Source organism: Hyperolius riggenbachi, chromosome 4 (genome assembly GCF_040937935.1).
Source record: "Hyperolius riggenbachi isolate aHypRig1 chromosome 4, aHypRig1.pri, whole genome shotgun sequence".
NCBI classification, from domain to species: domain Eukaryota; kingdom Metazoa; phylum Chordata; class Amphibia; order Anura; family Hyperoliidae; genus Hyperolius; species Hyperolius riggenbachi.
The window spans coordinates 14,472,274-14,496,663 of NC_090649.1; the positions used below are offsets into that span (position 1 = coordinate 14,472,274).

At 49.1% G+C, this 24,390-nt stretch overlaps 1 protein-coding gene across 1 annotated transcript in view; it reads left to right on the top strand.

The window, feature by feature from the left end:
• The window catches only part of LOC137504549 (vomeronasal type-2 receptor 26-like), a 125,291-nt gene extending 101,563 nt beyond the window's left edge, over window positions 1-23,728 (top strand). The window contains exons 3-4 of the mRNA XM_068233130.1: window positions 22,561-22,684; window positions 22,812-23,728. Coding sequence (XP_068089231.1) covers window positions 22,561-22,684; window positions 22,812-23,728 — 1,041 coding nt within the window. The remainder of the gene's footprint in view (window positions 1-22,560; window positions 22,685-22,811) is intronic.
• Window positions 23,729-24,390: the final 662 nt, after the last annotated feature.

The following is a 24,390-nucleotide window of genomic DNA, read 5'->3' on the forward strand; positions in this document are numbered from 1 at the left end:
TTTCTTTCCTAAAGTATATAGGAGTGGGAGGTTGCTATGGGAGATTGCATAGTAGTCCTTTTGGCTGGCATTCCAGGACTCAAAATGGAGACAGTGCGGGGAAATGCCACCCCCAAAGTGGGAGGGGGTGGTGCTGGGAGAGCCCACGTCATGGCATGCCCCCGTCATGAATAAGGGGGGGACAAGAGATGCCAGAGCTCCAGGTATCAGAGCTGTGCACACGGCACCATGCACAGGGCAGCTGATCAAGGGGGGGATCCATGGGGGAGACACTCTACAGAGTATATCGGATTCCAGATTATTTTCCCGAAGGAATGCCAGAATACGTGCACCAAGCAGTTGCTGTGAGACTAGCATGGTCACTGATAAGGAAATGTTTTCCATCAAGGTGCATGGAGACACGTAGAAGTCAGATATTTCCCAGGGAGTGATTTGCAAGAGCAGATCAGGGGGTATCTGAACAGGGTTACTTATGTGATTATTTCTTTAAGTGAGGCACCCTAAGGAGGGGTGCAGCATGAGTTCCCAATAGAGAAAGGGGGGACGGTTCATCAGGGTACATAAGGATACATAAGGGTACCGGAGTTGGAAAAAAAACAAGAGTTGACCAATCCAAGTGTCCGTCGCCGCAGCTGCAGAGCGGTAAATGTTTTTTCGGGTTTTGTCATGGACAGGGCTTAACATAGAGATCAATGCTGGTTGGTTTGTGTGTTTCCGTTTTGTCCAATGATTGGTCTAATATAGTTGTTTTTCCAGCTCCTATCCAGTGTAACACGAAACAGAACTGGCATCAGTTCATGGGGCAATTATAAAGAAGAAGGAAATGCCATTTACAGAGTGACAGTGTATCAGTACAGTGTTTGCCAGATGACTACCTACCAAGTGGGCATTCAGGGATCTGCATACAGGCATATGATGCTGGAATGCGTAGCCCTGCACCCTGTGTAGTTTAAGTGCAAAGTGCTCCTTCCTACAGGGAGGCGGCCATTTCTTGTAGTATGGAGGTAGTAGCATTGGCAAACATTGGTCAGAGGGTACAACACACAGGACTTCTAGAAGAGCTGGGAGCACTCAATGGAGTTCTAGGTAAGTAAATGCAGAAATGAGTAAGAGCATTGCAAGCTCACCTGCAAAGCAGCATCAGTTGTGTGGCATCCGTACTCTGTGCATACGACTGCCGCATAAGTACAGAAGGGGGGATGGGGAGAGAGCTTGCAATGAGGTGAGAGCATCCAACGGTGAAGTCCGCGGTAGCATGTTTTAAACAGGTAAGTACTGAGGATAGTACTTAGGTAGGGGAGAGAGGTTTAGCTCCAGTCTAGCAAAAAGAGTAAACAGAGTTCATGAGAACCATAAAGCAACGAGATCAATTACGATATATATTGATCAATCTAAAGTGTACAGAGTACAAGCCGCAGGGCAAAACCCAAATCATTAATAAGAATTGATTTGTTTGCATTTCGATTTCAGGAGTTTGGCAATATGGAAGCAAGAGAGCTGAGGTGCTGGCAGCCGAGACAGAGATGTCAGTCGGATAAGCGAAAGGTTCCAGATGCCAATCCGAGTTTGGAGAACAGCGAGATTTCTGAGATCGGAAAGAGACTGAAGAAACTGACTGAGCAAAGGATAATGCAAATTGCTATTTTTTTTTTCCTTCCCAAGGAGGTGCTTTTATAATGAACAGTACCGTATTGATGGTGATCCTAGGCTGCCATTCCGTCCTAGGAGACCGAAGAGAGGACATTCTCATGAACAATAAGGGGTTAATGAGAACACCAGGCCCAAGCATGTTAATGTTGGGAGAAAAAGAGGCTGATCCTCTTCCACTTCCCTCTGATTTGGCCCGACTGGACCGAACCGGGATGGAGGAAAAGATCACTCGTGCCAGATGGAAGCAAATTTTATGGCACAATGTTGGTGAAAGGTATGAAGGGTCAGGTGTGCTGGATGGGTGATGTGAACGGCAGTGTAGATCTGCTCTGGAATGTCACACTCCTGGAACCAATGCTTTTGTCCAAAGTTATCCAAAGTTTTGTTAAAAGGTACTGTAACGATTTGCGGTGTATTGCTTAGAACTTAACTGACATCAGTATTTTATTCAACATGTAAAACAGGTGTTTGGTACACACTTAATAAACAAGATATACTCAGGCACCTAATAGGTGCTGCCCCCCAGTGGCAAGGGCCCACTGGTGGGATCAAAGTCATACAGGCAGAGGTCAGCAACAGTTTAGATAATCAAGGTACAGAATTGTGAGGCAAAAATCAGAGTCTATAGACAGGCCGAGGTCGGCAACAGATCAGATTGGCAAAGATACAGAATCGTGAGGCAAGAATCAGAGTCTATAGACAGGCAGAGCTCGGCAACAGATCAGATTGGTGAAGGTACAGAATCAAGAGGCAAGAGAGTAATCAGAGGTTCAGGCAAGAGGTCATACACAGTAATAATCAAATACAATAGTAATAATAATCCTAGGCTAAGTACGAATGCCCAGGGTCCTGCTGGTTCAAACACACAAGGATCTGACTAAGGTCTGAGCGCTAGCACCGAAGTATTCACAACAACAGACAAAGAACAACTGCCAAATCCAGCCTTATATGCAGAAGGCAACTCAAACAGCCCGCCCAGGGACGCCTCAACCAATCAGCAGAGGGATGCATGGAGACTGGAATCAGCTGATCGGCATGTCAGCTGACCCATCTCCTCAGATCATAAAGATGCCGGCACCTTGCACGCGTGTGTGTCATCCTATCCCTGTACAGCGCTGAGAGCCCCGTGCTACCGGGGATCGCAGATGGAGCCCAACATGCCGGAGCGGCGGCGGAGATGAGGTCAGACGCGGGCGCACTGCTGCCCGCCGAAGAGTTAACGCTCTTCATCCTGACATTACCCCCCCCCCTTGAGGCGTGGACTCCGTACACGCCCCAGATGGTCTTTCAGGATATAATAAATTAAATTGTTGCTTCAATTCCTGAGCATGAAGATGTTGATCTGGCACCCATGATCTCTCCTCAGGACCATACCCTTTCCAGTGCACTAAATACTGTATAGAATTCCGCACTCTGCGAGAATCTAAAATTTCCTCAATTTCATATTCTGGTTCACCCTCAATTATCTCCGGGGGGGGGGGGGAGAGGAGTCACTATAAACAGCTGGTTTAATTAAAGAATCATGAAAGGACTTTACACCCCTCACAGTAGCTGGAAGGGTCACCCTGAACGTCACATCATTAATCTTTTCAGCAATGGAATATGGTCCAATATATTTAGGTCCCAATTTTGCCGAAGCCTGTCTCAAGGCAATATACCGAGTGGAGACCCACGTCATATTTCCTGGTGCAAAATCCCACCCTGGAGAAGGTTTTTTTATCAGCCTGCTTTTTCTGCCCCTCGATGGCTCTCTCCAAATTGGTTTTCACCAATGCCCAGATTCTTTTCTGTAACAATGGGTGTCAGCAAGTAGCAGAGTTCTGATTATGAGGTGATCTGCAGTATCACCTATAATACAGATGTATACCTGATTATATGGTGATCTGCAGAATCAATAATAAAATAAGTATATCAGACAAATGATGTGATAGCTAAAGTACAGGTAGGTGATTGGTGCAACAGTAGTACTGATAGATATCAGAGTCACCTCACCAGAGGAGCTGGTGGACACTACATTACAATGAGCTCCTCACCAGTGACAAGGACTCACTGGTGAGAGTGGAGTAGTCAGACAAATCGGGTTGGCAACAGACAGACAGATAAAGTACAGAATCAGGAGGCAGAGGCAGATAGATAATCAGGCAGTCGGCAACTAGATCAGATGGGCAGAAGTACAGAAGCGTTGAGCAAAGGAGTAGTCAGAACGAGCCAAAGTCATACACAGATAATACAGTTTTCAATTAACCTCCTTAGCGGTAACCCCGTGCTGGACACGGGGTAAGCCGCCGGAGGGTGCCGCTCAGGCCCTGCTGGGCCGATTTTCATAATTTTTTTTTGCTGGACGCAGCTAGCACTTTGCTAGCTGCGGCAGCACTCTGATCGCTGCCGGCCCCCGCCCGATCGCCGCTATTTGCTGCGGCGCGCGGCCCCCCCCCCTAGACCCCAGCGCTGCCTGGCCAATCAGTGCCAGGCAGCGCCGAGGGGTGGCCTGGGACTCCCAATGACGTCCCGACGTCAGTGACGTCGGTGACGTCATCCCGCCCCGTCGCCATGGCGACGGGGGAAGCCCTCCAGGAAATCCCGTTCTATGAACGGGATTTCCTGATCGGAGATCGCCGAAGGCGATCGAAGCGGGCGGGGGGATGCCGCTCAGCAGCGGCTATCATGTAGCGAGCCCTCGGCTCGCTACATGATTAAAAAAAAAAAAAATTTTAAAAACTGCTGCGCTCCCTCCTGGCGGTATTTTTCATACCGCCAAGGAGGTTAATTATAGATATCAAAGGTCTGAGCGCTAACACAAAGTATTCACAACAGCAGACAAGTTGTGAATGAACCTGAATGAACCTGCTGTGCTTAAGTACGCTGCGGCATCCCCGAGGCTCGCCCCTAGAGTTCAGCCAATCAGCGATGGCGAGCGTGCCCTCTGACGTCAGCCGACCCGCAGGTCAGCTGACTCACCTCCTCCCCGCATAAAGGTCCTGTCTATGAGCGTGCGCACACGCTAATGTGACCCTATGTGCCACAGAGATGCCCGTCCTCGGTGCGCGAGCCGCCCGAGGTGCGGGAACATTTACAGGCTGAGAGGCAGAGGCAGTTGCGGCGGTAGCGCTGTTCGACGCAGCTGCCTCGCTACCATTCATTACATTTTCAATGACTCTTGCCCATTCTCCAAAGCAGGAAATGGAGAAATAACCACTGGCAAAGGGGAGAATTTAGGTGATTTCCCAATAACCACCTGGAAAAGTGAGAATCCAGAGGAAGCATTTTTGAGGTCGTTATGCGCAAACTCCGCACAAGGAAGGAATTTGACCCACTCATGTTGCGCATCTGCAACGTGACATCATAAAAACTTCTCAAGTGACTGGTTTATTCTTTCTGTTTGCCCATAAGTTTGAGGGTGATAACCCGAAGAAAAGGACAAAGTTATCCCCACCTGCTGACAGAAAGCTTGCCAGAACTTTGAAACAAATTGCACCCCTCTGCCAGATACCACATTTTCCAGAATCCCGTGCAAGCGAAGAATGTGGACCACAAACAGATCTGCCAGTTCTTGAGCAGAAGGGAGCATTTCCAAGGGCACGAAATGAACCATTTTACTAAACCGGTCTAATACAACCCAAATCACCGTCTTCCTGGCAGAGGCTGGGAGTTGCCCCACAAAATCCATGGAGATATGAGATCATGGTTCCATAGGCACTGGTAATGACTGTAAAGGGCCTGCAGGGGCTTGCCTAGAAGGTTTGCTCCGGGCACACACTGTACAGGCTGTAACAAATTCCTACAATCATCTTTCAATGAAGGCCACCAAACACATCGGGATAACAACTCTTGGGTTCTGGCTATATCCGGGTGACCCATGTTTTTATGACTGTGGAACAACTGTAAGACATGCAGACATAAATGTAGAGGAACAAAAAAAAAGACCATCAGGTTTCCCCTCAGGAGTATCCTGCTGAAATGGTCCCAGAATGGTTGTCAGATCCTCCACGGGATCTGTAGCTTCCACCACCACATGATCTGGCAGGTGAGGGCGGAACTGACTCAGGCTCGAAGAATCGAGACAACGCATCTGCTTTAATATTCTTGTTACCATGTTTATAGGTAATTATGAACCTGAATCTAGAGAAGAATAGAGCCCAGCGGGCCTGTCTGGGATTAAGTCTCTTGGCTCCTTTGATGTACTCTAAATTTTTGTGGTCGGTATACACTGTAATCACATGCTCCGCCCCCTCCAACCAATGACGCCATTCCTCAAAGGCCATCTTAACCGCCAACAGTTCTCTGTTACCAATATCGTAATTTTTCTCTGCTGGAGAAAACTTACGAGAGAAGAAGGTGCATGGATGCAAACATCCCTGAAGTCCTGAATGCTGAGACAGTACCGCCCCCACTCCTGCCTCAGAGGCGTCCATCTCAATGATGAAAGGCTGTGTAACATCCACATGTCTAAGAATAGGCGCGGAACAAAATCATTTTTTCAGCTGCACAAAGGCTTCACATGCTTCCTCAGACCAATTGTAAGTATCGGCCCCTTTTTTTGGTCAAGAAGGTGAACGGAGCGACCACTGAGGAGAATCCTTTTATACATTTCCTATAATTGGCAAAGCCAAGGAATCTTTGGAGTGCCTTCAAACCAGAAGGTTGAGGCCACTCCAAGACTGCTGATACCTTCTTAGGATCCATGGATAGACCATTATTGGAGACCATGGACCATTATTGGAGATGATGTAACCTAAAAACGGCACTTCAAGTGACCTCAAATACGCATTTTTCAATTTTTGCGTACAAACAATTTTGCCTCAATTTATTCAAAACAAACTTAACCTGTTCCCTGTGTTCTTGCAGGTTTTTAGAGAAAATCAAGATTTCATCTAAATAAACAACGACAAAACGACCCAGCACCTCTCCGAAAATTTCATTTCCTGGTTCCTGAAACACAGCAGGAGCATTACACAACCCGAAGGGCATCACCAGGTATTCATAATGCCCATCGGGTGTGTTGAAAGCTGTTTTCCATTTATCCCCTGCCTAATACGAATCAGATTATATGCCCCCCTCAGGTCCAGTTTAGAAAAGATACGTGCACCAGAAACTTTAGAAAACAAATCATTAATCAGAGGTAAGGGGTAGCGATTTTGAATGGTAATTTTGTTCAATGCTCTATAGTCAATGCAGGGACAAAGTCCACCGTATTTTTTTTTTTTTAAAACAACAAAAAATTCCTGCCCCTGCTGGTGATTTGGAGGGACGAATAAAACCTTTCTCCAGATTATCTTTGATATAACTTTTCATGGCAAGTTGCTCTGGACCTGAGAGGGTGTACAAGTGACCTCGGGGAGGCATGGTTCCGGGTCGAAGATCAATGGGACAATAAAACTCCCTATGTGGAGGTAACCTATCTGCTGAGCGTGGACAGAACACATCAGAGTAGGTAGCATACTGAGGAGGGACACCCTCAATTTGAACCTTTGCTGCACCAAAAGTAACTTTCTTCAAACAATGGTCTTTGCACCCTGAAGACCAAGTTAATAATTGACCAGTGTTCCAGTCTATTTGCGGGGAGTATTTGCGTAACCAGAGCAAGCCCAGAATCACAGTGGAAGAGGACATCTTTAACACATAGAACTGAATCTCCTCTTTATGTAATACTCCTACCCCCAATCTAATAAACAGAGTTTGAGAGAGGGGTTGCCCATTCTGTAAGGGAGAGTCATCAATAGCTGTCACATAGAGATGTCTTTTCATGGGGAGAACTGGTATTTTCCACTTTAAGACAGAATCAAGGTCAATAAAATTTGCTGCAGCACCGGAATCGACAAACGCCTGAGTCTCCACTATTCTTTTGTCCCAAAAAATGGAGCAGGGTATTAATAATTTATTATCAGTGTGAGGTAAAACTGGTCCGCCTAGGGTAGCACCTCCAACTACACCTAGGCGGAGAAGTTTTCCGGCTTCTTACTGCAGTTCAAAACCAGATGACCCTTCTCCCCAAAATATAAACAAAGAGCCTCTTTCCTCCTCCGCCTCTTCTCAGTTTCTGAGATTTTAGAATGTCCCAGCTGCATCGGTTCATCTGCAGAGGCTGTGACCAAAATACCCTGGAAGCATGTGCCCGGGACCGACCCTGCTTATGATACCGAATTCTTCGGTCTATTTTAATAGCCAAGGTAATGGACTCATCAATGGTCTTAGACTTAGGATGGCTGATCATAGCGTCCGCCTCTCAGACAGCCCTGTGAGGAATCGATCTAACAATGCATAATGTTCCTAACGTGAGGATACAGCCCACTTCCTAAATTCGGAAGCGTAATCTTTCACAGAACCATGCCCCTGGCGGAGATTTTTTAGCTTCCTCTCGGCAGTAGCCGCAATGTCAGTGTCGTCATAGATGACTGCCATAGCCTTAAAGAACTCCTGCACGGACGACAAAACTTCATGTCCGGCAGGAAGGCTATAGGCCCAGGTCTGCGAATCCCCAGTCAACAGAATTTTGATCAATGTAACTCGCTGGACTTCTATACCGGATGCAATAGGCCTCATTTCAAAATAAGACATGCACCTGTTCCTGAAATTTCTAAAGTCTGATATATCCCCTGCTGCCCGCCGAATAGGTAACGCTCTCCATCCTGACATTTACATTGCAGTACAATAGGTACACGCAAAAGGTGGAGTGTGTTCTTCAGTATTACCTTGTCTTGGTTATCCAAAGTGAGATAGTTCTAGACTGGAGAGGAACGAGCAGGAAGCGTCACTTCTCCTACAGGAGAGACGCAGGGAACAATATCACACTCTGGAACATCCATCAGAGGCTGTCTCTGAGACAACTGTACACACGTAAAGGCTGGAAAGCCAAGGGGTTTTGGTTCTCAAAACAACAAGTATAAATCGAGATCCAGCCACAGTTCCAGATGACCAAGAGGGTGGGGAGAGCAATCCCGAGGAAGGGAGTGTCCACACAGGTAACATCCTCACTACATGGGTCACAACACGAGACAATACCACACAGTCCATATTCAAGCACTTATCCTCATGCTAGATGGGTAAGTGAAGGGGTGCTCTTAATTGAAAGATTGCAGAGAGTACATTCTTCCCGACCTAAGGTACGCATTTTGCCTCAGGACATAAGGGGGGCAAAGGTCCAATCCGAACAGTTGGGAACATCTTTTGTCATTGATATGCTAATCAATTTCCCAGAAGAAAGCGTACCTACCGTACTCTTCTGGGGAGGGCCACAAGGGTTAGCATGGGACATGAGTTCAATGGATCAGGGGACTTTTTGGAGTAGAGAGGTAGAATCCTGGGATACATCAGGTAGCACCCACCAGCTCCCCTGGTGAGGGCAAGCACTGTTATTGCAGCTAGTACCCACCAGCTCCCCTGGTGAGGTCTAGCACTGTTGTTTCAGATAGTACTCACCAGCTTCTCTGGTGAGATCTATCCATTAATCTACTGTTGCACCAAACATTTTACACCTCTGTTTCTCAGCCTTGCATTATTGGTGATACTGCAGATCACCACATAACCGGGTATAAAGTCTGCATTATTGGTGATTCTGCAGATCACACAATAATCAGACGTCTGTGTGCTACACCAATCACTACAGCTTGTCAATGCAGACCGATTTAACAGCAGATTTTAAGATAATGGCTCAAGCCTTTTCAGAAGGTAAAACTCCTTTACAGCTGAGACTTGACAAGGAGTGGTTTATCGATTTTCCGGGGGAAGGATCTTTTGCATGGAGGTACTGAGATGTTTGGATAAACAAATGGAAAGGGTGCGACACTACTTTATGCACCTCTACTTCTTTAGTTCCTACCGGTGGAGAAACCCAGGTAGTTTTTCCAGTAGTATCCCTGGGTACACCTGTTTCCTCAACACATGTCTTACACCATGACCTGAGAGGTCAACATTTTTTAGTGCTAGATGGGGAGTAGTGTTGGGCGAACAGTGTTCGCCACTGTTCGGGTTCTGCAGAACATCATCCTGTTCGGGTGATGTTCGAGTTCGGCCGAACACCTGACGGTGCTCGGCCAAACCGTTCGGCCACATGGCCGAACTAAGAGCGCATGGCCGAACGTTCCCCGAACGTTCGGCTAGCGCTGTGATTGGCCGAACGGGTCACGTGGTTCGGACCCGCACGCGCTCTGATTGGCCGAACTGTCACGTGGTTCGGGTAAATAAATACCCGAACCACGTCATATCTCCGCCATTTGTCTGTGGGTTTAGCTTTGGGTAGGCAGGCAGGGTAGTTCGCACTCCAGCCACGCTAGCCAGGGTCCCCCCTGTCATTGTGTCGCTGCTGGGAACAGTAGTACACCGCTCGCTCAGCCACACTATATAGCATTCTGTTTACTGCCACTCTGTGTACCTCGCTCAGCCACATTATATAGCATTCTGTTCAGAGGCGTAGCTAGGGCTTTCAGCGCCCGGGGACAAAGACTATTAATGCGCCCTCTAAGGGGAGAAGTATGCGTGCCCCACCAAACAAGGGGCGTGACCATGCAACAGAATGTGGGTGTGGTAATGGGTGGAGCCAAATATACATGACCTTAGCAGTGGTGTAAAAGGTCTGCCAGGGAAGTTTAAGCTCTGCCATAGTGTTTCCACCCAAAATACATGTAATCTGACAGCATTTCACCAAAAATACATGTAATTAGGCAGAGGTTCCTGCAGAATACAGATAATATGACAATGGTTCCTCCAAAATAGACGTAATCTGGCAGCAGTGGTTACCCCAACATACTGTACATATAATCTGGCAGCTGTTCCCCAAAATAGGTACCCCTAGTATAGGTAACCAGGTCTATAGGTGTCCCCAGTGACAGTAAACCAGGCCTATAGGTGTCCCCAGAATAGGTAACCAGGTGTATATGTTCCCCCGGTATATGTAGCCAGGTGTATATGTCCCCTGTATATGTAGCCAGTGGTATATTTGCCCAGTATATGTAGCCAGTGGTATATGTGCCCAGTATATGTAGCCAGGGGTATTGTAATCCCCAAAATAGGTAGCCAGGGGTATATTAATCACCAGAATAGGTAACCAGGTGTCCCCCCAGCGGGAGCCCAGAGAAGAGTGAGAGCAGTGGGGAAGAGCGGACGCCCCCCCCCCCCTTTACCTCACCTTGGGTTTCCCCCTCTTTCTTGGTCCCCCCTCCAAATATGAGCGGCGGGCGACAGAACACTTACTCTATTCCCGGAGGAGTAGACCGATCTGTGCTCTGCTACTCTGATCTAGACTAGACCAGAGTAGTGGAGCACAGAACTTTCTATGCGCCGTGTATAGGGTAAGTGTTCTGTCACCCGCCCCTCATATCTGGATAGGGGAGTGAGAGAGAGGGGGGGCCCAAGGTTAGGGAAGGGGGGATGTCTGCACTTCCCCACTGCTGTGCCCACTGCTCTCCCTCTACTCTGCACTTCCGCTATAATTAAATATATATATAAAAAAAACCTTAGATCACAGCTGGGCGCCCCTAGGGACCCAGCGCCCGGGGGCACATGACCTACCCTGCCCACCCCTAGCTACGCCCCTGATTCTGTTCACTGTTCTGTGTCTGCTGGGAATAGTGGTACACCGCTCGCTCAGCCACACTATATAGCATTCTGTTTACTGTTCTGTGTCTGCTGGGAATAGTGGTACACCGCTCGCTCAGCCACACTATATAGCATTCTGTTTACTGTTCTGTGTCTGCTGGGAATAGTGGTACACCGCTCGCTCAGCCACACTATATAGCATTCTGTTTACTGTTCTGTGTCTGCTGGGAATAGTGGTACACCGCTCGCTCAGCCACACTATATAGCATTCTGTTCACTGTTCTGTGTCTGCTGGGAATAGTGGTACACCGCTCGCTCAGCCACACTATATAGCATTCTGTTTACTGTTCTGTGTCTGCTGGGAATAGTGGTACACCGCTCGCTCAGCCACACTATATAGCATTCTGTTCACTGTTCTGTGTCTGCTGGGAATAGTGGTACACCGCTCGCTCAGCCACACTATATAGCATTCTGTTTACTGTTCTGTGTCTGCTGGGAATAGTAGTACACCGCTCGCTCAGCCACACTATATAGCATTCTGTTTACTGCCACTCTGTGTACCTCGCTCAGCCACATTATATAGCATTCTGTTCACTGTTCTGTGTCTGCTGGGAATAGTGGTACACCGCTCGCTCAGCCACACTATATAGCATTTTGTTTACTGTTCTGTGTCTGCTGGGAATAGTGGTACACCGCTCGCTCAGCCACACTATATAGCATTCTGTTTACTGTTCTGTGTCTGCTGGGAATAGTAGTACACCGCTCGCTCAGCCACACTATATAGCATTCTGTTTACTGCCACTCTGTGTACCTCGCTCAGCCACATTATATAGCATTCTGTTCACTGTTCTGTGTCTGCTGGGAATAGTGGTACACCGCTCGCTCAGCCACACTATATAGCATTCTGTTTACTGTTCTGTGTCTGCTGGGAATAGTGGTACACCACTCGCTCAGCCACACTATATAGCATTCTGTTTACTGCCACTCTGTGTACCTCGCTCAGCCACATTATATAGCATTCTGTTCACTGTTCTGTGTCTGCTGGGAATAGTGGTACACCGCTCGCTCAGCCACACTATATAGCATTCTGTTTACTGTTCTGTGTCTGCTGGGAATAGTGGTACACCGCTCGCTCAGCCACACTATATAGCATTCTGTTTACTGTTCTGTGTCTGCTGGGAATAGTGGTACACCGCTCGCTCAGCCACACTATATAGCATTCTGTTTACTGTTCTGTGTCTGCTGGGAATAGTAGTACACCGCTCACCCGCCACTATATAGCATTGTGCTCTGTGTCGCTGCTGGGAATAGTGGTACACCGCTCACCCGTCACTGTATAGCATTGTGCTCTGTGTCGCTGCTGGGAATAGTGGTACTGTATAGCATTTCTGTACTGCCACTGTACTGCCGCCAGTCAGCGTGTACTGTAAGGATAAGTGAAATGAGGAAGAAATCCGGTGAAAGAGGGAGGGGCAAGGGAAGAGGTGTTTCCCCTGACGGTTCACGTACAGGCCACAGGGGAGCACCCAAGAAAACCCACTCAATACCGCCCATGTTGTCCAGGACAACAACCCTCACAAATCCAAAAGAACAGGACCAGATAATTACTTGGATGACCTCTCAAGCGTCCAGCAGTGGGTTAAGCAGCACCAGCACATCACGCACGAGGTCCGAGTCCTCAGCCAGTTACAAGGAGCCAGTGGGCACAAAGCTGACACAACCGGCAGCGACACCACGCACCAGGGCCGGGCCGAGGCATAGGCTGGAGAGGCTCCAGCCTCAGGGCGCAGTGTAGGAGGGGGCGCACAATTCATTCAGTTGTCATTCCTAATTGTGTATGAAGCAGAAAGAAATAAGAAAAGGGGATACATAGCAGTGACTGCAAGCCAGATAACTAGATATTAAGGTGTTGGGGAGGTTGTGGGCCCTGTGGCCCTCTTAGTCTAATAGCAATCAGTGTGTGATGGCTGGGGTAGGAGGGATGGAGGGGCGCACTTTGGTGTGTCAGCCTTGGGTGCTGGAGGACCTTGTCCCTGCTCTGCCACGCACACAACTGCCAGATAACCAGTCCGATGAATTACCTCAGGACACAATGGGGTATTCGCAGGAGCTATTCCCAGCCCAACAAACTTCCACCTTTCAAAGGTCAATGGAGGAACAGCCAGAAATGTTGTGCCCGGTATTCACAACCGTTAACTGTGGGAAATGCACCGCGCACTGAAATACAAGGCGAGTCCGAGGAGGACTCGGAAACCCAAATCCCAGAGCAATTTGGGCAGGAGGGGTTGCAATTGCAGGAGGTCGGCCGACAAGATCTGGAAGACGACGTTGGAGTGTGCTGCGCAGAGGTTGTTGTGGGGAGCTCTACTCCACGGCGGCGGCCCACAATGACATATGACGAGTTTGAGGAGATGGAAGAGGAGGGTATGGACAATGTGGACAGAGACCCAGATTTTGTTTGTGAACGAGAACATCGCCGTCGTAGCAGCAGCACAGATGAGTCTGTTGAACAACCCACTGCTGCACGAGTTCGCCTTGTGCCACAAGGTAGGCGGCGTGAAATTTCAGGCACCACAAGCGTGGAAGTTCAAGTGAGAGGCAAAAGAGGAGCAAACAGAAATCACCAGCAAGGAGGCAGGTGCTCCAAAGTCTGGGCTTTCTTTGAAGACTGCACTGAGGATGTTACCATGGCGATTTGCAAGGTGTGCAAGACCCGCCTGAGCAGGGGGAAAAGTATTAACAACCTCTCCACCACCAGCATGAGCCGTCACATGCTATCCAAACATCCCACTCTGTGGGCAAACGCGTCAGGACAGGGTACCAGCAACAACACTGCCTCCCTTGGGTTCACCAGACTCACCACCAGACCCGCCTCAGCAGCAGCAGTAGCCCAGCCATTGCGTGGTTCACAACATTCACAAACATCAGACGACGCTGACACTGTCACTTTCCGGAGTAGTGCTCTTAAGGTCTCCCAGTGTTCATCAAACACAACAACCAACAGCCCTTCCGTGTGCAGCGCTACGGTTCAGTTGTCTGTGTCGGAGATGTTTGAGCGCAAGAGGAAATTGCCAGCAAATGACCCCCGGGCCGTGGCAGTAACAGCCAGCATAGCCAAGCTTCTGGCCTGCGAAATGCTGCCATATCGAGTGGTGGAGACAAACAGCTTCAAGGGCATGATGTCAGTGGCCATCCCACGTTACGTGGTTCCCAGCCGCTACCACTTTGCGCGCTCTGCAGTGCCTGAGTTGCATGAGCACGTGGTCAGCAAAATAACCCGAAGCTTGAAGAATGCCGTTGCCTGCAAGGTTCACCTCACCACTGACACCTGGACGAGTGCGTTCGGCCAGGGTCGATACATCTCCCTTACCGCGCACTGGGTGAACCTTGTGGAGCCTGGCAGCGATTCCTCACCTGCTACGGCACGGGTGTTGCCCACGCCACAAACAGCTGCACCGCCGTCCCTCCCACTGGATAACAACAGCAGCACCTACCTCTCTGACTCCTTCTCCTCCAACGCATCTCAAAGCTGTACCTCATCCGGAAACGCTAACCCAGCAGCAGTAGGATCGTGGAAGCAGTGCAGCACAGCTGTTGGCATGCGTCAGCAAGCGTTGCTGAAGCTAATCTGCCTTGGGGATAAGCAGCACACAGGGGAGGAAATTTGGAGGGGAATAAAGGAACAGACGGATTTGTGGCTGGCACCGCTGGACCTGAAACCGGGCATGGTTGTGTGTGATAATGGGAGTAATCTCATTCGCGCTTTAAGGTTGGCTAAGCTGATACACATCCCTTACCTGGCGCACGTGATGAACCTAGTAGTTCAGTGGTTCCTGAGGACATACCCAGGCGTGGACGATCTTCTGTTGAAGGTGCGTCGAGTGGCCAAACATTGTAGAAATTCCAGTACTGCTTCGGGGGCACTCGCCAAGATGCAGGAGCGCTTCAATCTCCCCCACCATCGCTTGCTGTGTGATGTCCCTACGCGCTGGAATTCTACGCTGCACATGCTAGCCCGCTTTTGCGAGCAGAAGAGTGCAGTGGTCCAGTACATGACGGCGCAGTACCGAGGCGCATCCGGCCAGCTGCCAAGCTTCTGTGGATCCGATTGGGCCAACATGTTGGACCTCTGCCAAGTCCTCCAAAATTTTGAGCAATCCACGTTGCTTGTGAGCAGTGACAACTCTTCAGTCAGCATTACCATACCACTGCTGTGTTTACTGAAGAGGTCGATGTTAAAAATCAAGGAAACAGCTGTCATGATGCAACTGGGGGAATCTGAAGGAGAAAACGATCAGCGTGATGGTACCAACATCAGGCCATCCGCCTCAGGGAACGCTGGCCCCAGCAGCTATGACGAAGAAGAGGAGGAGGAACAGCTGGAGTTGGAGCAGGAATTTCATGCCACCACTGACGAGGGCCAGAGCGGTGCACGTTGGACTTCCACAATTCAACGCGAATGGTCAGCAGAAGCAGACCAGGAGGAAGGTGACGACTATGATGCATCACAACAACTATCACAACGCTCACAAGAGGATGATGAGGATTCTGGTAGGACTCTGGCACACATGGCTCAATTCATGCTAGACTGCATTGAACGTGACCCACGCATTGTGCGCATTCTGGACAACACCAATTACTGGGTTTATACCCTTCTGGATCCACGGTACAAACACAATGTTCCAAAACTGCTTGAAGAAAGAGTCAGACAGGTCAAAATGGAAGAATACCAGCAGGCCCTTGTGGAGACTTTAGAGAGGAGATTGACATCCTCCCCCTCCTCTAGCCAGTTGTACGCAGAAAGACTGACTTCCGCAAACCCAGGACGACCAGGAGGGCAGCAAACAACGCAAGCCGCAGCTAGTACCCAAAAGGGAACGGTATCGGCAGTGTCCTTGGAGTGGGAAAATTTTCTGACACCCATGCAGCAGCAGCCCACTGAACAGCAAGCGTGCAGATCCACCTCCAACACCGATCGCCTGGAGAAGATGGTCAAGGACTACATGTCAGATGACGTAGCTGTGTCGAACAATCCATCTGCACCCTTCAACTATTGGGTATCGAAGCTAGACACCTGGCACGAACTGGCAATGTACGCAATAGAGGTGCTGGCTTGCCCGGCAGCCAGCGTTATGTCGGAACGCTGTTTCAGTGCTGCCGGAGGCATCGTCACAGATCGGCGTATCCGCCTCTCTACAGAAAATGCAGACCGTCTGACTCAAATTAAAATGAATCAATCCTGGATTGGAAATGACTACGCAACACTCCAGGACCCCAACCGAGTAACATGACCAATGAACATCTGGGATGGTGTAGCGTTTCCAGTCCCTGTTTATTGAACCTCTCATCTGTATTACATTTATGACTGCATGGCGGCAAAAAGCATTGCTGCTATATCCGCACGCTTTTTGTCCTCATGCAAGGCCTGGGTTGATGTGTCTCAAAAACCGTGGCCTTCTCCTCCTGCGCCTGCTCCTGTTCCATCACGTCTGCTGCTGCTGGGTTAGCGTTGCCGCGTGGTCCCTGTTTATTGAACCACTTATCTTTATTACATTTATGACTGAATGGCGGTACAAAGCATGCTATCCGCACGCTTCTTGCCCTCATGCAAGGCCTGGGTTGTTGTGTCTCACAAAGCGTGGCCTTCTCCTCCTGCGCCTCCTCCTGTTCCATCACGTCTGCTGCTGCTGGGTTAGCGTTGCCGCGTGGTCCCTGTTTATTGAACCACTTATCTTTATTACATTTATGACTGCATGGCGGTACAAAGCATGCTATCCGCACGCTTCTTGCCCTCATGCAAGGCCTGGGTTGTTGTGTCTCACAAAGCGTGGCCTTCTCCTCCTGCGCCTCCTCCTGTTCCATCACGTCTGCTGCTGCTGGGTTAGCGTTGCCGCGTGGTCCCTTTTTATTGAACCACTTATCTTTATTACATTTATGACTGCATGGCGGTACAAAGCATGCTATCCGCACGCTTCTTGCCCTCATGCAAGGCCTGGGTTGTTGTGTCTCACAAAGCGTGGCCTTCTCCTCCTGCGCCTCCTCCTGTTCCATCACGTCTGCTGCTGCTGGGTTAGCGTTGCCGCGTGGTCCCTGTTTATTGAACCACTTATCTTTATTACATTTATGACTGCATGGCGGTACAAAGCATGCTATCCGCACGCTTCTTGCCCTCATGCAAGGCCTGGGTTGTTGTGTCTCACAAAGCGTGGCCTTCTCCTCCTGCGCCTCCTCCTGTTCCATCACGTCTGCTGCTGCTGGGTTAGCGTTGCCGCGTGGTCCCTGTTTATTGAACCACTTATCTTTATTACATTTATGACTGCATGGCGGTAAAAAGCATGCTATCCGCATGCTTTTTGTCCTCATGCAAGGCCTGGGTTGTTGTGTCTCACAAAGCGTGGCCTTCTCCTCCTGCGCCTCCTCCTGTTCCATCACGTCTGCTGCTGCTGCTGCTGCTGGGTTAGCGTTGCCGGTCCCTGTTTATGGAACCTCTTATCTTTATTACATTTATGACTGCATGGCGGTACAAAGCATGCTATCCGCACGCTTCTTGCCCTCATGCAAGGCCTGGGTTGTTGTGTCTCACAAAGCGTGGCCTTCTCCTCCTGCGCCTCCTCCTGTTCCATCACGTGTGCTGCTGCTGGGTTAGCGTTACCGGTCCCTTTTCCTGGAACCTCTTATATGTATTACATTTATGACTGCATGCCGACAAAAAACATGTTACCTGTGCAAAGAAAACAGACATTTCCCGCATTTAAAAGACAGTTTTCCCTTTGAAACTTTAAAATCGATTTTCTCAAAAACTATAAGCTCTTTTTGCTAATTTTTTTTTCCTCTTGTACCCACTCCCAAGGTGCACATACCCTGTAAATGTGGGGTATGTAGCATGTAAGGAGGCTTTACAAAGCACAAAAGTTCGGGTCCCCATTGACTTCCATTATGTTCGGAGTTCGGGTCGAACACCCGAACATCGCGGCCATGTTCGGCCTGTTCGGCCCGAACCCGAACATCTAGATGTTCGCCCAACACTACTGGCAGGGCCCACTTGTTTCCCATGGCTGTGCACATGTTGCGCTGCCTTCGCAGGGACCCCCGGGTGATCCAGATGCGTTCAAGGGAGGACATCTGGATTACCTTGATGCTTGATCCCCGTCTGAAGGGGAAGCTGGAAGACTTAATGACGCCATCCACCACCGAGCAACGCACAAGGGAGTTGAAGGAGGCCCTTGTGCGCAGACTACTGGAAGCATTCCCCCAGCCTTCCACCCCCACTGTAACTGCTGTGCCAAGCCAGCAAGAGGTGCCTGCCATTGCCACTAGCAGCACAACAACAACCACCAGCAGCAGCAGCAGCAGCAACTGGTGCCCCGGAGACCTGAAGAGCCTAAGCAAGAGCCTGTATGCAGTGCAGCAGCCCAGAACAGAGGTACCCGCCACAGCATCCACCACCAACCAGCACAAGCAACGACTGACCACCATGGTGTCTGACTATATGGGGTCATCCAACGGGCTCAATGACACCGACAGCCCCGTGGACCCCTTGGAGTACTGGGTCAAGAGACTGGACATCTGGAGCGAGCTTTCCCAGTACGCCCTGGAACTCCTATCCTGCCCTCCTTCCAGTGTCCTCTCAGAGAGATGCTTTAGTGCGGCCGGTGGCGTGGTCACAGAGAAGCGCTCTCGGCTCTCCCACGCCTCTGTGGACAAACTCACCTTCCTGAAAATCAACCAGGCTTGGGTGGAAGGTGAGTTCCTGGCCCCTATTGTCGGACACAGGGGGACATGAAGTGGCTGCTGCATGTGCTGTTGTTAACTATGCCTGCCTTTATAAAGACATTTACTACCTGCCTAGTGCCTACCTTGGTTAATTTTTTGGTGTTATGGTACTACTACCAGTAAGTTGCCATGGTTCTCCTTCTGAGCTGCTGAACTGACCGCCCGCTTTGTCCTCCTGACTCAGTCGCTACTACACTCTGCGTTCACACTGCCCGGGTCACCGGGTGCATTTAATTTTTTGTCCAGCACTATGACGCTGTGCTACTACTACTGTGCTGCTGCTGCTGAACTGACCGCCCGCTTTGTCCTCCTGACTCAGTCGCTACTACACTCTGCGTTCACACTGCCCGGGTCACCGGGTGCATTTAATTTTTTGTCCAGCACTATGACGCTGTGCTACTACTACTGTGCTGCTACTGCTGAACTGACCGCCCACTTTGTCCTCCTGACTCAGTCGCTACTACACTCTGCGTTCACACTGCCCGGGTCGCCGGGTGCATTTAATTTTTTGGCCAGCACTATGACGCTGTGCTACTACTACTGTGCTGCTGCTGCTGAACTGACCGCCCGCTTTGTCCTCCTGACTCAGTCGCTACTACACTCTGCGTTCACACTGCCCGGGTCACCGGGTGCATTTAATTTTTTGGCCAGCACTATGACGCTGTGCTACTACTACTGTGCTGCTGCTGCTGAACTGACCGCCCGCTTTGTCCTCCTGACTCAGTCGCTACTACACTCTGCGTTCACACTGCCCGGGTCACCGGGTGCATTTAATTTTTTGTCCAGCACTATGACGCTGTGCTACTACTACTGTGCTGCTACTGCTGAACTGACCGCCCGCTTTGTCCTCCTGACTCAATCGCAACTACACTCTGCGTTCACACTGCCCGGGTCGCCGGGTGCATTTAATTTTTTGGCCAGCACTATGACGCTGTGCTACTACTACTGTGCTGCTGCTGCTGAACTGACCGCCCGCTTTGTCCTCCTGACTCAGTCGCTACTCCACCCTGCGTTCACACTGCCCGGATCGCCGGGTGCATTTAATTTTTTGGCCTGCACTATGACGCTGTGCTACTACTACTGTGCTGCTGCTGCTGAACTGACCGCCCGCTTTGTCCTCCTGACTCAGTCGCTACTACACTCTGCGTTCACACTGCCCGGGTCGCCGGGTGCATTTAATTTTTTGGCCAGCACTATGACGCTGTGCTACTACTACTGTGCTGCTGCTGCTGAACTGACCGCCCGCTTTGTCCTCCTGACTCAGTCGCTACTACACTCTGCGTTCACACTGCCCGGGTCGCCGGGTGCATTTAATTTTTTGGCCAGCACTATGACGCTGTGCTACTACTACTGTGCTGCTGCTGCTGAACTGACCGCCCGCTTTGTCCTCCTGACTCAGTCGCTACTACACTCTGCGTTCACACTGCCCGGGTCACCGGGTGCCTTTAATTTTTTGGCCAGCAGTATGACGCTGTGCTACTACTACTGTGCTGCTGCTGCTGCTGAACTGACCGCCCGCTTTGTCCTCCTGACTCAGTCGCTACTACACTCTGCGTTCACACTGCCCGGGTCACCGGGTGCATTTAATTTTTTGGCCAGCAGTATGACGCTGTGCTACTACTACTGTGCTGCTGCTGCTGAACTGACCGCCCGCTTTGTCCTCCTGACTCAGTCGCTACTACACTCTGCGTTCACACTGCCCGGGTCACCGGGTGCATTTAATTTTTTGGCCAGCACTATGATGCTGTGCTACTACTACTGTGCTGCTGCTGCTGAACTGACCGCCCGCTTTGTCCTCCTGACTCAGTCGCTACTACACTCTGCGTTCACACTGCCCGGGTCACCGGGTGCATTTAATTTTTTGGCCAGCACTATGACGCTGTGCTGCTACTACTACCACCAGTATGTTGCCGTGGTCCTTCTGTGCTGCTGAACTGACCGCCCGCATAGTCCTTCTCCTGACTCAGTCGCTACCACCACTGCACTCTGCGTTCACACTGCCCGTGTCCACTGACAACTCTGCTGCGATGTCATTGCTAATTGCTGCAAAAAAAAAAAATTACAAAAACCTCTCTGGAGCCTTTTTGCCGTCAGCCACTCATCCTCCTCCAGCGGTACCTTCGCCGCCAAGTGCCATTGGAACTCGCCTTCACCTCTTTGACTGCTTAACGCGTATATCCCTTTTTAAAACCACTTATTACCAATTAATAGCCCCATTTAAAGTGTTGATTTCACTTTAAAATCCATTTTCTCTAGAAAAAAAAAATTGGGGGGAATTTTTTATGTTGAAGTTATGTTGCCCCTTATCACCTCGATAATCCATGCTATTTGGGGGACTGTAGCATGTATGGGGGCTTTGTTATTAACGTTAAAAGAAAATCCGCCTCTGGGCGGGAAAAAATCCGCGTGGTTGCGTGGACGCGGACGAAAATCCGCATGCGGCGGGGCCGAATGCGGATTTTTTCTGCAACCACGCGGATTGCCGAATTCATGGATGAGGCACATCCGAGCATCCCTGGTTGCTCCATCTGTTTGTCTGTCTGGATCCCATTCGCCCTAGCGGTAGTGGTGGTGGTTCCTTCTGTACTCCGTCTTAGGGGTGCGAGCCAGAGCAACGGTTGCTACTGGTTGCTTCATATATATTTGTCTGTCCGCATCGCAGCCGCTCTAGCGGTAGTGGCGGTGGTTCCTTCTGTGCTCTGTCTGGGAGTGTAGGCCAGAGCTGCGGTTGCTGCTGGCTACTCCCTCTCTCTAGCAAGCGTTTACGTTCTCTATTTCGTGTTTGTGTTACATTGGTTAGTTAGGGTGGCACGCTTATCACTGGGCGCCTAACGCGTGGTGATCGTGTCTTTAACGCGTTCGCTGTTGCAAATGAGTGCGGAGTTCGCGTTTAGCTAGCATTTGTTATTTTCCTTGGCGTTCTGATCATTGCTATTTGCTATGTCTTTCTTGCTACACTTGTGCTCTGTCTAACTCTGTCTTGTGTCACTATTGGCAATCGGCACTCTTGCGGTTGCGTTCCCACTTCGTTTCCGCTGTTGTGTGTTCACCGTCGCCATGTGGTGACTAGATTGGTGGACACACATACATTCTGTCTCTGTGCTCACTTTCTCTCTGCAGGTGCATTGCACCAAAGCTGGGTTCTGTCGTTTTACACGCTTGTGGAGACCTTCCGCAGTGTCAGCGCACATCTTGTGCGCTGACCACAGAGATAGTTCCACAATCGTTACAAGCACCCGATACACTGGAAATTCTGAAATGTACTGAAGTAGAATTCAGTTTCCTTACCACCAAAATAATCTAGCTTGAGGCATTGCTAGGATCCTACAAGTGTCCCTCAGTGTCCTCAGAACAGTTTAACATGCTCTACAAACCCAGCAACTTGAGGAACATTTGGTCTGGAAAATGTGAGCAGTCACAATTATGCAGTTGCTTGGCTGGTGGAGTTCTGAGAAGGACGTGGGAGTTTGGAGATGGAAATCTGGGGCAATGATTAGGAGGAACTGACAGGAGTTAGAAGGGCTGTTTGCATAAAACAAAGAAATTATTCAACAGTAACTGTAAAATTACTGCCTAAAAATAAGTCTTGGTTTTCTTCTCTCTCAGACCCCGACCTCTGTATGTAGCCCCAGCTGCCTCCTGGGGTATCACAAGATTCCCATGGAAGGCTTTCACAGATGCTGCTATGGCTGCCGCACCTGCCCAGAAGGGGAAATCACTAACAGGACTGGTGAGTGACTCATCCTGGCATACTTTACATCAAGTCTTTTAGCTCCATCATTAAAAGCCTTGACCTTGCAATTTAGTAACTTTTTATCAGTACTAAAATATATTTATTTCAATTGTTCGCCTTGTAGATATGGAGAGATGTCTGAAATGTCCTGATGAGGAATGGTCCAATGAGAGAAGAGATAGCTGCAATCCGAGAAGCACAGAGTTCCTCTCTTATGAAGATACGCTGGGGTTGTGCCTTGTTGTGGTTGCTTTATTGTTTTATTTTGCCACCACTGTTGTGTTTGGTATATTTATTAAATACAAAGGCACGGCAATTGTAAAAGCCAATAACCAGAACCTCAGCTTCATTCTTCTCCTCTCGCTGAGCTTATCCTTTCTGTTTCCTCTGCTGTTCATCGGACGTCCTACAAAGATGTCCTGTCTCCTCCGACAAGTTGCTTTTGGCATTGTTTTTTCCATTTCTGTTTCTTCAGTTTTGGCTAAAACAGTCACTGTTATTTTGGCCTTTAGAGCTACAAAACAAAACTGGACACTGAGGAGATGGCTGGGGAGACATCTCTCTATTTCTCTTCTAATTATCTGCTCATCTGTGCAAGTTGTGATCTGTGTCTTCTGGTTGACCTTCTCTCCACCTTTTCCAGAACATAACACCCAGGTGGAAGTGGGGAAGATAATACTGCAGTGTAATGAGGGCTCTACCACTGCTTTCTACAGTGTGGTCGGCTACATGGGATGTTTGGCTTTGTTGAGCTTCTTTGTAGCATTTTTAGCCAGGAAACTTCCAGACACCTTCAATGAAGCTCAGTACATCACCTTCAGCATGCTGGTCTTCTGCAGTGTTTGGATCTGCTTCATCCCGGCCTACCTCAGCACCAAAGGGAAGTACATGGTGGCTGTGGAGGTCTTCTCCATCTTGGCCTCCAGTGCTGGACTCCTCGGCTGTATCTTCATTCCCAAATGTTACGTCATTCTGATGAGACCAGAACTGAACACCAGATCTAAATTAGCCACAGAGCGAAAACTGAAGCAACCAACTTAGCAAAACAATTATCTTTGTAGATCACTTTATGATAGCTGAGAGAACATGAAGTCATCATCAGTGTTTAGTCATGTTGTAGACAAATGGAGAAATTATGTGAACAATTTAACTTTTTTTTTTTACATTTAACGTTTATTAAAGCAAAAATAGCAACATATATTCAATACTCCATTCCATTTTGGAAGAGTAGAGGAAAATCAGAAAACATTCAGAAGGCCTAATACAGATTAGTAGGTTTATATGGACAATATCTGTTATGATGGGTATGCAGATTATGCAAAAAAAAAGTTTGCAAAATAACATATTGAAGCACAGTGGAGAAAATAAGAAAGGCATTTTATTTTGAGGCATTGAGGTGGGGTAAAAATTGTCCACCTGTATAGAGCTAGAAAAAAAAACTAAGTAAAAGCAAACTGTCATACTCACCAGCAGGCCTTCTGTCTGGCGAGGCTTAGCTTCGTGCAGATGAACTCCCAAAGATGCAGACGCCCAGGATTTGATGCAAAGTGATGTTTTATTTACAGTGAAGGTATGTACATGAAAAATGTTCAAAGCAGATTCCAAGCAATTCAGGAACAAGCATGCAACTTTATAGTCAGGAAGCAGCTTTGCAGGAGTATTTACCCAGACAGTGATAATAGCATACCTCCCAACATTTTGAG